Genomic DNA, 14,774 nt, shown 5'->3' with positions numbered 1-14,774 from the left:
TTTATAGACTGATTTTAAAATAAAGTACATTTTTATAAGAACAAGTACTCGAGCTGCTTTTTATGTCCTCTTCTGCAGTCTTTCCATTTAGAAAGCATCCATTTGGGTTGCCATTTAGGTCAGATAAAGATTTCAGCCACCTGTCCTGTTGTGCTTAATCAAAGTGAGGTCGCAAAGCACCTGAACAGTGCACCTGTTGGCCTTCATGTGCTCTCAAGAACAATGACACTTAGGAAATGCTTGTATTCCACTGTATCCGCCTGTGTTGTTTCCCATGCTTTCGACAGTGTGAATAGCTCATGCCTGAGCTTCCAGTAGTTCAGTCCATTTGAACCTTTCATTTCCCAGGTTTACTGATTGCTTTTTAACAGTACCATTATCGTCCTGATTTCGTTTTTAATGATGGAAAATGTAAAGTACATCCATTGAGCCTCCTCATCCATTTCAACAGTCCAGGCCAGACTCTGGTTTGATCCATTCTCTCATACAAATGTTAAGTTTAAGACAAAACTCAGACTTGTAATTTCATAAATACCTCAGTATATATAAAAGATAGTGTTTTGGCATTAACTGTAAGCACTGAATGTCAGAATGGCATTGAAGCCCCATCTCCCAGGTGTTTCCTTACGTGCTTCCGGTTTTGTTTCTGAAATAAGACCACAGTGGCTTTAAGATTGCTGTGTAGCCCCAGCTGGCTTTGAACTTGGGACCCTCAGTCTCTGCCTGTCAGTCTTGCTGGCATCACAGGCTTGTACCACCATTCCCAGTGTGCTGGCATCACAGGCTTGTACCACCATACCGAGTGTTGATCAGTCCCCCTTAAAGGTCCACCTGCTGCATTCAGTGTGTGTGTGTCTGTGCCTGTCTACCTGCAGAGGCCAGAAAATGGGGGTCCTCTTTAGCTCCTTATCTAATAAATACGACTTCAAATGCCTTAAAGTCCCCCTTCCTTAAAGTACAAATAGCCTCCTTGTTGACTTATGCACTCTAACCCCTCATAAAGTAAAACCACTGCATTTGAGGACATAACTGAAAAATCCTTTTGGAGACTGCCTCTTTTGAGATAGGGTCTTCCCGAAGAGCCCAAGCAGGCTTTAGCTCTCAGGTTTACCCTTACCCTCCAGATGGTTAGGATTACAGTCTGGCAGTGTATTGACTCATCTTACTTCACTGCATTACTTATTATCCCTGGGATGTTTTTAATGCTCGTAAGTATAGGGATATAGATAAACGCAGTGGCAAGTGCCTCTCAGTGATTTTTTTTAAGTGTCCTCCAAATACTTCTAATCATTCTGTTTGTGTATGAAGAGTGTGTATGCACACATGTGGGGGTCCTCGGGGGCCATCAAGTGTCTTGTTGCATCTTTCTTGGCTCTTGAGACTATCTGTCACTGAACCTGCACCTAGACTAGCAGCCTATGAGCTCCAGCAGCTCTGCCACACGCCCCTACCCGCTCCAGCTCCGGTGCTGCACTTCCTTAATGCAGGCAAACTGTGACCACTCAGCTTTTTAGGTGGCTACTGGGGATTTGAACTCACTGAGGTCTTTCTGTTTGTGTAGTAAGAGTCTTAAAGGCTTAAGCCATCTCCCTAGCCCCATACCCTTAAATTTTGACACTTTAGCTCAAGTGAATATAATTATTTCTTATTTTACTTACATAAAAATAAAATTGTTTTGTTACACAAAAGCTATCGATTCAAGAATATTAAAACATAATGGAACATCAAAAATACTGAACTAAGTTATATGAAAAATATATTTTTGAATTAATCATTCAGCCCTCTGAATAGGCAGATTCACATCATCATTCTGCCACATAATGGCAATGAACCAAGTCTACGCTATACAGAATTATATGCCTGTGGGGATAAAGACTTGAAACATTGTATTCAAGGGAAAACTTGGGTTTTTATGTAGTGATTTCAGAAGAATTTAGGAAATAAGAAAACAAAGTAAAAATGGACAAAGGTTTAATTTTATTTGCATAAAGTGGTAATTAAAGATTAACCCATTTAAAGACATTTTTGATATTCCAACATCCTTTGCCATTAGTCTATTACAAATAAATCCTTGCCTGCCACAGAGCAGAAGTTAGACTGTAGGCAGAGCATAGTAATTTTAATACCTTTCCAAGGGTAGCTTATGAACAATTCCACACAGCTCATTACCAGTTAATGGTGCATGTAAGTGGTAAATCATGGTCAACCAGATCTAGGTACATTAAAGACGACGAGAGTGGCATTTTTTTTTCTAACAAGGTATTTTAAAGCCTGTTAGGGAAATTCTCTATATTATAGAATTTAACTTTCATATAAAGGGATATCTTAAATATATCTTTTTTTACAAAAAAAAAAAGTTAAACTAGAAATTAGAGTTGGCTCAGATGAAAACACTTATTTCCTTCTATAGTCAAGGAAAGTGTCCTGAATAAGCACACAAACCCAGATTACCTCACACAGTGACATTCCTTTTTCTTAAAGAGCAGCGTGTTGAGTTCGGCAAAGCTAAGAGCATTTGATCTGACCACACACCCTAGCTTTAGTTTTTTACTTCTGAGCTCACAAGGCTCAAGTTCCATAAACAGTCTATTTCAATGTCTATGCGACAATTCATTATATCATATATTATCTGTAACATGATACAGATATATACTTATAACATGTTAGATGGCACAGAATAAATCTTCAATAAGCATTTTGTCAATAAAAAAGGAAGTTCACCAACAAGTGAAAATACACAAGCCTGGAAAACCCAGCATGAAAATACCATCCATTATCCAGCAATGGCAGCTTCTCGTCAAAATGAAATCAAGAATTAAAATAGTTTTCTCCAAAACTAAGAGTGGTTTTCATACTGGAAGATGGGGAAGCTGTTTATCCCGCAAAGCTATTGTTTAAATTTTAGAATATAATAAATGGAAATCACAATACTAACTTAAGGCAATTCCAAAATTATGTCTTAGGTCTTTACTAAAGAGTCCATTCCCAATACTACAGGAAGGGGTTTTTGAACATTTTACTGAACAGAACACAATCATTGATTATCCTTCTAATCCTTGATTTCATAATAGAAATTCAAAACCAAAATCAAGAAAGGGGCTATCGGACTCAGTTACTTGTCTGAACAACAATTACTATGGAAATTAATACTTTACAAAGTGTCAATGACATGTCCCATAGATGTGTTTCATCTAGCACTGATGACACCCAAAGCAAGTCAGAATTTGTCTACAAATAATCTTAAAACATTTTCAATCAATAGTGATTCCATCATGGTTTCCTAGAATTAGAAAATTCTTAGCTATATAAAACACATTTACCAACTTCAGTTAAGTCAACATCAGGATTTATCAAAATTCTCCATCATCAAAATTTTTTTAAAAATCTTTACTTTTAAGTACTATAAAAATAATGTACTAATCAACTGATACACATGGCCAATTCCACAAAGTTAGGAAGAAAACAACACTTGTACAGTTAAATTTCAAATCCTAAATACTTAATGCTTTATTTAACCTGCCTCTCTAAATAAAGAGTATCAACGCTCTTGGTTACCAACTGTAAATAATACAGAAGCTTCGACATAATTCTAGTCCATTTAGTCCGTCTCACGGTGAACAGCTCTTGTCTGTCAGAATCAGCAGGAGAGCACACGTGTCCCATTTTGTCACCTTGACTCTAGTGGTAGTCTGTCCTTAAGAACCATAACAAGGTCGGTCCATGGCTGGTCATCTGTATCTGCAGAAAAAAAATGTCTCCACTAATCACATCCGTCGTCTGAGGAAACCCTTCACTGTTCTAGGATCACAGTTCGAAGCTCATCTTCTTTATTGATCATCATTGAAGCAATTGCTCCGTCGTTAAACTCAAAAGATGTTCCTCCATCCACAACCATGCAGGCATCCCAACATCGAGAACGAACACAAACTCTAAGTAGAAGAAGATGACTCATTAAATCAGTATCAAGTTCTTAACCCTATGTTTTTGTTGCCATCACTAGCCTTGAGCTTGAGAATTAGCTGCCCTCTGATTGGACAGTCAGTGACTGTAAACAATATGGGCACATGATCTACATCTCAAATCCAAAATTCAAGGTAGAACCAGTCACTTCAGCATTTCTGGAGGAACTGCTGGGTTACTTTCATGAACTTCCGAGTTATTTCCATTACAAGGATTTTAAGTACTGAGCACAGTGTAGTCTGTGGTATCATTTTTCTTAAGGTTATGTAATGTAAGCAGAGAAGAATAAGTCTCTAACGTACTGTGGAATGCACACAACACCAGTATACCTTCTCTCAGCTGCTATTCCCACCCCTCCTCAAGTAGACCCACTATCCATCGCTGTAGGTAACTGACCAATTTTGAACTTTGTTTCAGTCATACAGTTTGGGGATGTCTTCATTCCACAAATGAATAAGGTTAAGCATTTTTTAGATGTTTATTAAATATGCCTTTGCGAAATACAGGCTGAGTAGCCCTTAACCAAAATGCCTAGTAATTGAAATCTTTTAGATAAGATTATATATACATGTGTGTGTATATATGTATATATGTATATGTGTGTGGGGTGTGTGTATAAAAAATGAGGTATCTAGGAATGAAATATATATGTACATGTATGTGTGTGTATATATATATATGTGTGTGTGTGTGTGTGTGTGTGTGTGTGTGTATGTGTGTTTAGATATACACACATATATAAACAAAATGAGATTTCTGGGGACGAAACCTAAATCTAAACAAAATGCACTTTTCATGTACACTGTACATTCACTATACATATACCCTCAAGCAACTTAATACAATTTGTGGCGCACAGCACTTTGACTGATATCAAATTCTATATAATTCCACTTGTGGCACTGTGTCTATGCTTCTGGGGCAGTGATTTCAGATACCATTCTCAAATACCTTGAGATCGACCAGATATCTTGCAAGTATCTTTACTTATCAGCCTTTCGTTGTCATGTTGTCATGGTTTACAGTATCTTTTCCAATCGCCTGTCATGAGGCCTTCTCCTATGTATATTAGTTAACATTCCAACATAAGACAGTTAAATATAAAAACATAAATAAATATAAATATATGCAAATTTAAATTAACTCTCAAATGACTAAAGCAAAGACTACAATGTTTATTCCTAGGGGGAGAAAAAATAACCTTTGTCTCAAGGTCTCAATGAGAAAGGGGTGGTTTTGCTTGTTTCTGTGTTCCCCTTGCTCTTTTCAATGTATTACGGGAATGAAAGGAGTGACTGAGGCTGCTTACTTTGAGGAGAAACAACGCTGACGGCTGCTGGAGAAAACTCTGTTTGCTATTGGCTCTCGAATACTGAAAAGTATTTTTGGTTCTTCTGGACTGTAGAGCAATGACTCGTTATATTCGTTTGTTACTATAAGGGAAGAACAGCAGATTTAATAAAGAATGGTCCCATCTGAGAAGCATCTGAGAGTGCGCTGTTTCCGATTGAAAGCATGTGGTGAGCCGATCTCTTGGGAACTCAGAAATAAATGACCATTAAGTTCAATCATTAACCCACAGAAAAGCATTCATCACCCACCACACAGAAGAAACAGGTCCAACTGGGAAAACAAGAGAAATAAATACCACAAAGTAGGGATTAATGGCTGCAGTGGGTACTCTGGAGAGGCACAGCCCGGGAGACGTCATCCCAGGTTGCGTCTCGCTGCTGAGGTGCCTTTCCTACCATTACTACATTATTATTACATTATTACATTATTACATACCCTTAGAGTGCTGGGCATCAGCCCACCTACTGAGTAAACTTCCTGCAGGTCAACATGAAGATGAACTGACATGAATTAATGCTATTTAAACCAATTAATGACTTTATAGAATTCAGGTAATTATAGGAAGAAAGTTTAAGCAGATAGTTTTAGTTTTGCCAGAATGATTTAGTAATAAAGTTAGAAGCAAGAACAGAATGTGTATGTAGCAGAAGATGGCCTAGTCGGCCATCATTGGGAAGAAAGTCCCCTTGGTCTTGCAAACTTTATATGCCCCAGCACAGGGGAATGCCAGGGCCAAGAAGTGGGAGTGGGTAGGGGAGCAGGGCGGGGGGGGGGGGGGGTTTAGGGGACTTTTGGGATAGCATTTGAAATGTAAATGAAGAAAATATCTCATAAAAAATTAAAAAAAAAAAAAGAATAGAATGTGCCCTTCTTCATAGAACAGTAAGCAAAGGCTGCATAATAAGGAATACAGTGAGCTTTCAAAAACTACTAAGAAGAGAAACAGGCTTGAGACAGATTTGTGATCAAGGAAAAACATTCAAGGTCAGGTCCAGGGATGAGGCCACAGGTGTGCACTATGATAAAGCAAGGCCATGGGAAACTTGCTTTGAACTTGTAATGAGCTTCCACAATGAAACACTGCTTTGCATCCTTCTATAACTTCCCTTTTGTGTAACATTTTATCCAAGAACTTTTGTGTAAGAAAGTATAAAAAGGCTGAAAGAAGAAATAAAGTGGGGCTTTGGGGCTCTGCTCTATCCACCAAATGTATGTATGTATGCATACATGTCTGTCTGTCTATATGTATGTACACTTAAAGAGTTAAAATAAGAGTTCAGAGTTTCTCCCTGGGCATTGCTGCCAAGCCCCAGAAAATTAAGTTTTGTTCCATCAGTAGTGCTGACCCCGTACATCGCCCACATACCCCTTTGCTGCCTGCCTCGGTTTACCCTATGATGTCAATTCTGGCCTATAGCAGGTTTCCTCAAGTATTACATCAGAGCTAACAGTAAGAAATGCAGCCTCAAACCATCAATGGCAGACGCTTTCTCCAGTGAGAAGGCTGTGTCCAAGGAGTTGGCAGAAACTTTTAGGATCCATTTTCTATCTAACAGGCACCTGAAGCTCGGCAAGCAGAGCATGCATTAGTTAGAGACAACGAGACAAGCCAGGCATGGGCACACGTGTACGCTCTCAGCGACTTGAAGGCAGGAGGATGACTTAAGCCCAAGAGTAATTTGAGGCCAGCCTGTATACCAAGTATTGTTGTCTCTTCAAAGACAAAGAAAGAAGATAGAAAAGAAAAACTATCCAACAAAGTTAAAAGTGAAAGTTTACCTGAGTACCACATTAAAAGAAAACAGTAAGACTGACTGTCTAATAATGTACCTTATTGTGGAACTACTGGTAGAACTTTATGTGTATGTTCCTGAAATTGCAGTAAGGACATTATCTAACTAAACCCATTTTAAGTTGAAATGTACTTAGTACTCACGGTCTCCTGAGCAGCACAGCCACACACACCAGGAGGCCTGTATGCTCTGCGCCTTCTTGTGACTGTCGGGGAGCTATAGCCTGCTGCCTGACCTGCTCAGGGCCCCAGGAAATACTTCATAGCAACACTAGTCTGGGAAAAGCTCAACAATTAAGGTACACAGCTTCTACTAATAGTTTTGTTCTTTAAAATCCTTGTTTAAGATTAAAAATCCATATTCGTCTCCTTTTTTAAAAAAAAAAAAATCTAACCTACAATAAAAGTAAAATAGAAAATGTGCTAGCTATGAAAGAAACTTCCAAAGAGAGGTTCTGGGAACGTCTGTGACAGCGACTGCCACCCACCTGCTCGCTTCTGTAGACAGCTCACTCTGCACAAGAATCCACTCAGTAAAGCCTACATTATCAAATGAAAGTCCACCTCTGTATTCTGGGTGCAACTTCAGTAGAAATCATACAAATCTCCACTGTATTATGTTTACTGTGTTGGGTTTGCTCTTGCCATAACATTAGTACATATTTGTACTTAAGGCACAAACGAGGTGATTATCTGATTCGTGTATGCCCTGAGGGTAATGAGGACACTCGGAAGCCCCCATCACATCTATCTTTACTTCTCATGATGTTTAATATAAGTTATATAACAGGAAATTGCAGGTACCAATTTCCTTTCCTTGATACCAATTCAGTGCTAATGCTAACTGATGAGCCATTACTAAAATCGTTTAAGTCTCAAACTGAAAATAAGCAGAATCAATTCGATAGTGTTAATACCATGAAAATCAGGACCATGACTAAGGAAAAACCTATGGGGACAGCATGAATTAAATATTCATTTCCTATTTAAAATGCATCCATACTCATCCTATCACCCAGGAAGTACTTGGAGTTGCAGTAACATGGCATAGGCTGTATCTCATGGTGAACACAAGTGAACAGTATAAAACTCCAGCATTCAGACAGGCCAGATGGCTCGCAGGGAGCTATTTGCCATCAAACTTAGTGACTTCAACTCAAATCCACAGGAGGCAGCCATCCTCCTGCCTCCAAAAGACAAAAGAACCAACCCCTGTAAGCTGTGCTCTGATCCACAAGCATCATGGGTGTGTGTGTGTGTGTGTGTGTGTGTGTGTGTGTGTGTTCACAAAAAAATAAAATAAAAATGTAATTTAAAAGCTTTTTCTTGGAAGCCCTACTTTAAAGTTACCTTTTTAAAGCCACAATTAACAGGACAGTGTTGTAGCATCTAATTAAGCAGATGTTCATAATACTGTTCTTTCTCAAAGCTGACAGAAGTAAGTTATCTGTAACTAACACCAGGTGGTACCAACCTTTTTCTACCAAGTCTCTGTCCAGTGGAAGAGTCAGATTTCCTTGTCTTCTTGCTGTTGAGAAGGAAGATGGGAAAAGCTTCAGTTCATATTGTAAATCACACAACACAAATACACAGCATGCGCATTACGCAGTGCACAATAACTCCGCAGTACACAACTGCTGTTTCAGTACTTACCAATATTTAAAACGTCTTCAACAGCCTGCGCTGCAACCCTGTTAATATTGAATGACCTAGAGAAAAGCAAGCACATAATTCTAGTTTTTGTCCTAAAAGCACACTAGAAGTGGGAAGTGTATGATGTACTTAACATATAAAGGATTCTTAAAATTGAGACAACTACAGATTAGTGGCGACAAACAAAAAACGATACTGCTATGGGGTGAGTCTCCTTACTCTTGATAGAAATACAGAAGCTGCAAACAGAAAACAGTTAAGCACCGCAAAGGCTTGGAAGTAACCTGTTCTCAGTCCCACACAGAACCCGACTGGGTAAACTGGGTAAGAACTCAAGTGTCTCCACATCTGTTTCCACATAGAATGCAGACTGGAAGCTGTGTTAAGGAGCTATCTGATGCCAGTCTACGGGGTACAAACATGTATGACATTAACCGGACCCATGAGAAGGGGCAATCACTTGCTAACTGCAATTCCTAGTCGTCCTCCAGTGGGAAATGTCTGGATGTACAAAGATGAGCTTCCTTCAAACACTTTTCAGCCTGTATACATGTTAGATTTCGGTTCAGCACCCCTCACTGTGTATCCACACCACTAAGCACTACCTCAGGGAATCCAAGTGAACAACGCCCTCAAGCCTGGCTCACCAGCCCTCATGGGGACAGTCCCCAGTGCCCCTCCTGCAGCTCAGCACAGTGACCTTAGTCACCGTGGGAAAGCAGCAGAGCCACAGGCTGGCAGGAGCCGTCCTCTGTGTCGTCTCTAAAGGATTAGTATACCTACCTGCCCACTAGGAATGCCCACACAGGACTTTGATGAGCTGTTAGACCACGGAAACTGGGGGCTTTCTCTTACCTGGGGTTTTTATAGCTTACCGAGTCTTAACATCCCCACACGATTCACATTCAAAACAAAACCCAAGGTCAGATAAACTGTTTTCCCCATCCAGAATCGTAAGACAAGATGAAAAACAGAACCCTAATCCTTCTTGTCATATGGTGAAACTACTAAGTGGTTTATTAAGCTCACCTAACTCCCACCCTATACTCAAATTACAGTAATATGCCCTTTCTTACAGAGAATGCTATGGAAGAAAAAGGCCAGATTCCCGGGAACCATTTCTCATTCTCACTTTGGACTTCCACAGACGCGCTTGCCATTGATCAGTGAAGGCTGGTCATTGTCACACTTAGGAGACGGTTAAAAACTAATTTTGCCACTTATCAAATGATATAATTTTTATAATTTGGGGGGTGTGGTGGGGGATGGGAAGTGCACACATATTGCCACACAAAGTCAGGGAGTAACTTTTGGGAGTTCTCTACTTCCAGCGTGTGAGCCCTGGGGACAACTCTGGTTGTGGTGAGCCTGGTAACAAGTGTTTCACCCACGGAGCCATCCTCCATCCTGTCAGCCTGGCTTGTGAGCAAAGTGAGACGGTGCCCAGGACAAGCAGCAAACACACAAACCCAACCTAAGAGTGACATCTGACAGGAGATGATTTTACTTTATTTTATTTTATTTTATTTTGAGGCAGAGTCTTACTATGTAGCCCCCCAAGGGCTTCAAACTATCATCCTCTTACCTCAGCCTCTCAGGTGCTGGGATTTTAGATTTGCCACAACATACAGCTAAGAACTAGACTAACACTGTATGTGCTGTTTTTGAGAGCATCCATTTATTTAAGAAAGATCTGAATAAATAAGTAGTAGGCACTATACACCCTGCTACACACAAAACTTGAAGAAGAGGAAAACAAAAACACTAGGCACCCTTTCAAACCCCTGAAAATGCCCAAGGCATCGGCATGTTAGCCTAGTAACCATGCTCTGCCAGCTCTGCCAGCGAGAAGGTGCTGAAGGATGAAGGGCGCCACCAATTGTGCTTATGAAAGAAGGTTAAGGACGACTGCCTACAGAGAACCACACTTGAAGGCTGGGCGCTCTCACACCGAATGGAAAGTGGAGTATTCAGAAATCCAGAGCAAGAAGATGAATTGAACAAAAGCAAAGGCTAAAGGAGAGCAAGGTGTGTGCAGAGAATGACAAGCAGGCTGCGGTGTCTGCAGAGCGCTGGTGGGCAGCGTGAGGGTGAGGGCCCAGAGAAAGAGGATGACCGTCGGCAATGGCAACACTTGCCAGAGTGTGCGTGTCAGAGCAAGCAGTCTGTACACAGCACCAGCCAATGTTAAAGCAGACAATTCAGGAGAAAGGGAGGCCAGGCACAAAGAACAGCTACTGAAAAAACATGATGCCCAGACCCAAGTGGCAGCAGCAGAGGCTGGGGAAGCTGGCACCGATTTGGGAAGGATCTGCAGTAATGTGTGCAGGGGAGGGGAGGACAAAGGACTGCAAGGTGGAGAGAGTAAGGTTTTTCCTCTAGAGGAGGAGTCTGGGTAGTTCGTGGCGGAGGCAAGCAATGCATGGAAGACAGGGAGAGCCCTGCAGACAGGAAGGTGAGCTTTAAACTGCAGACCCACAAGGTGCAGTCCTGCACACTAGGGGACGCAGACACACCCACACAGGACAGAACGTGCATTCTGTTGCTCAAACAGGTTTGCACACATTGACAGGGAGCAGCCCATGCTACTCACCAGGCCTTTGATCCTGTCCCAGTGCACAGATTGAGCCCTGAGCTCTTTTGCTTCTCCCATGGGCCGTCATCCACTGAAATTTCATAGTAGGAAGCCCTAGGGATTGCAAGCAGAAAACTGTGTTCACTGAGCTGTGTGAGGCCTTCACAGTTCATGAATTTAAAGAAATCAGCTTGACCAAGACATATCGACTTGGCAGGCATAGACATCGCCATGCTAATTCCAGTCCTGATTGCATGAAAAAACGTAGAAGGAAACCCGTTAGCTTTTCTCCATGGCCTCCTGATCTACATACCTCCCTTCCTATCAAAAGGTTAGTGTTTCAGACAGGCCTCATACAGTTCTCTGTCAGTGCTGATCCCCTGGGACCTAACGCGGCGCCTCCTTCCTGAATTCAAACAGTCAATTGCATCCTTAGGTGGGTGACCTTTCTCGGGACCTGTTCCCTCTATACCTAATTCTTTGTGCAAAATTCTTATTTAAGCCATATGCTAATATACCATTTTAAATGGTAGTGGGCTAACAGATAAAACCATAAAGATAATTTTCAACCAACTCTATACCAGCAGACAAAATTAAAAGTTAAATCAGAAGTCTCATTTCTTGAACAATTGAAATGTTTTCAAATATTCCATAAATATGAAATCAAATGAACATAATGCTACTTTTTATACACAGAGAGAGTGGATGACAGAAAGAACTTCTGAAATATGTAAAACCCTACTACGTAAACTACCTTAAAATAATGGTGTCACTGACAAACGCTGGACTGTTTCTTCAGCAAATTAAGAAGTTAAAATCTTAATAAGATACAGGTTTTCAAAAGAGGTTACTACACATACCTGCACACACTAACACTAGACTAATTCAGTCTAACTCCTTCACCTTCTCCAAGTTCCTAATAAGTTTTACGTGACGGAACTTCTTTTCTTTCATTTCTGTTCTTTCTAAAGGACAACAAGCCTACAATTCACCTTTCTCTATTTCACAGGTCAGTTATTTCTTCCTCGGAAAAGCACATTAGAAGGCTGTTATGCACAGACAAGGCAGCCGCATCCCCTGCCATGTCTGCTACTGCGCTAGAAGGAAGCAGAGAGGAGGAATGAGAGCGGAGAGGATCAGAAGTAAGTGGGAGGGGAAGGCAGCCAGGGGAGAGGCGTGGAGCCCAAACGATGAGCAAATTTAGTGTCATTTTACATGCAGGTCAATTGGGATTAGTTAATTCACATGATTTTTGTTCAAGGGAAATTATTTTTAAGGCAGCAAAAATAAAAAACTCACAGTCCCTTTAGATTGGGTATATTTCTTCTTAAATTGTCCACTGCTACAGCCCAACAATAAGGCATTCTAGGTTAGAACAGACAGAAAACACATGGGCTTTTAAAATGTTCTTCCATCTGAGAACATTAAGACTGAGGCAGGAAAAAACACTGCTGCCCTCCACATCTTCCAAGCAAAGCGCGCAAGTTTCCGGAGCACAGTTCAGCCTCACCACAGCTCAGGGAGCAGGAATAACAGGCTCAAGGAATAGTTTTGTTTCTAAATAATTATGAGATCTACGCAAATTATCTGACCCTTCTGGAACTCACCGCTCTCACTGATAAATGCAGCCTCCTTCCTCCAGGGGCGGCTGTGAGCACTAAGTAACAGAATACAATACACAAAGCTTGACAGACGGCAGACAACTTATTGTGTCCATGTTCTTTCTGCCTAAGGGTCTAGTCAGAGTCTGTAAAAATAAGCCCTAAAGCCTTCATGACAGTCACACTGTGTTCAACCGCCTCCAAAGGGAATCACTGCTTGTTTATCGTACTGAAGATCTACGGAGAGCCGTAAGAGCGAAAGCAGCAGCAGCAGACATCGCCCTGGGAGACTCCACTGACCCAGAGTCTGTCATCTGGGGTCATTTTCCCTCCTCTTGTACAGTAGACACCAAGAATGCAACCATACAGGCAGCAGCTCTCTGCAGCTAGCCACACCTCTGCTAACACAGTCAAGTAAGCCACAATGGCTTCCCACAGGAAACTCGGACTCACAGAACTTTTTAATTTAACAGCTGCTGTCTGGTGCCTTTCTCATCCTTTCCTCTCTCCTATAATCAAAAATCTATCATCATCTCTATAGTGTGTGAAATATGACATGCAGCATGAGACAAAACTTTCTGAATGGACAGATCACATTTCTTACTATGTTAAAATAAATACATGTTATCACTTAAGTGTTTCGTAAATTCTCTGTAAATACTTTATTTCTTGAAACAATATTCTAAAATTTTAAATGTTTATACTAACCTCCAAAATGTTAATATTACCTTCTTCATACATATCACTGTATCCCTAGTGACTTACACATGTGATGCACCAGGCTCACAACAGATTCTTTCCTTTCCATTAGTTTATTTCCTCACCTTACATCCCGATCACAGCTCCCTCAGCACACTGTATTATTATTGGATAAATATTATATATAATAAAATAACCTCAATAATTCAAAAGGATTGTTCAAATTATTCTGCCTCCTTAGTCATCACCATTTTAATGTAAACTGGATTTATAATAAAACCATTTACTTAGTACTTGCTGGAATGTAGAAGTCACTTTTAGTAAGCGAATCTCTCTCATCATAAATTCCTTATGAAAGGATATGACCTGCAATTAGGAGAACTAGCAATGGTCCATAAGTTACAACTAGGGACTCAGTGGCATGGCTCCCACAGAGTTGTGTGGTTCTGGTAGCAATGTGGTAGGAGATGAACTCAGCTCCAGTCTACACCTAATTTATACAATGTATAAAATGGAAAAACTACATGCAATGTGCTACAGTGTGACTGTCTTTATTTAATGGTGGTTATTTTACAGGGAGCAACCATTTTGTTTTAAAGATTGGTAAAAAATGTTGGTATTTCCAAAAACACATTTATCAGTAATAGAGAATATACTCTGTTTTTACATTAAATTAATTTTGCTAGCAATAGTTATATCTACTTGTGCACATGCATGCACTACTGTGAATTAAACCTAGAGATTCAGTCATGCAAGGCAAGCACTCTGACACCGAGATTATCTCCAGCCCTTAATCAAGGCATTAACCTTGAACACTTGCCTTATGGTTACGTTAAACAACTACAAACAAAGGATCAAAAACATCTTATCTGAAGCGTATGCAGACATAAAATAAGGGATGTCCTACAATCAACCGGCTCAGACTAGTCAAAAGAATTAGTGCCACAAATGACAAAAGTGAATGAGACTAAGGAGTTATTAATTGTATAAGCATCCGGCCACGACAGCAAAATGGAGTATGTGATTCATAATTGGATCCTATGGATAAATGAACAAAGAAGCAAATCAGCTTTAAAACAACAACAAGCAGGGTGTCCTCCTTGTGCACATGCGTCTTTTTTTTTTTTTTTTTTTTTTTTTT

General features: G+C 40.4%; 1 protein-coding gene across 2 annotated transcripts in view; it reads right to left on the bottom strand.

The window, feature by feature from the left end:
* Nucleotides 1–1,822: 1,822 nt before the first annotated feature.
* Nucleotides 1,823–14,774, bottom strand: part of Nadk2 (NAD kinase 2, mitochondrial) — a 43,189-nt gene continuing 30,237 nt past the window's right edge. The window contains exons 8-13 of one of the 2 annotated variants that reach the window (XM_021208460.2): nucleotides 12,633–12,698; nucleotides 11,352–11,447; nucleotides 8,759–8,814; nucleotides 8,580–8,633; nucleotides 5,270–5,393; nucleotides 1,823–3,929 (exon numbers count right to left, since the gene is read on the bottom strand). In XM_021208460.2, the coding sequence (XP_021064119.1) occupies nucleotides 3,791–3,929; nucleotides 5,270–5,393; nucleotides 8,580–8,633; nucleotides 8,759–8,814; nucleotides 11,352–11,447; nucleotides 12,633–12,698 (535 nt within the window). In that variant the 3' untranslated portion in view covers nucleotides 1,823–3,790. The remainder of the gene's footprint in view (nucleotides 3,930–5,269; nucleotides 5,394–8,579; nucleotides 8,634–8,758; nucleotides 8,815–11,351; nucleotides 11,448–12,632; nucleotides 12,699–14,774) is intronic. The other variant, XM_021208461.2, reaches the window with a different exon arrangement.

Source organism: Mus pahari, chromosome 11 (assembly GCF_900095145.1).
Source record: "Mus pahari chromosome 11, PAHARI_EIJ_v1.1, whole genome shotgun sequence".
Classification (NCBI taxonomy): Eukaryota; Metazoa; Chordata; class Mammalia; order Rodentia; family Muridae; genus Mus; species Mus pahari.
This window is presented reverse-complemented; position numbering and strand designations above follow the sequence as displayed.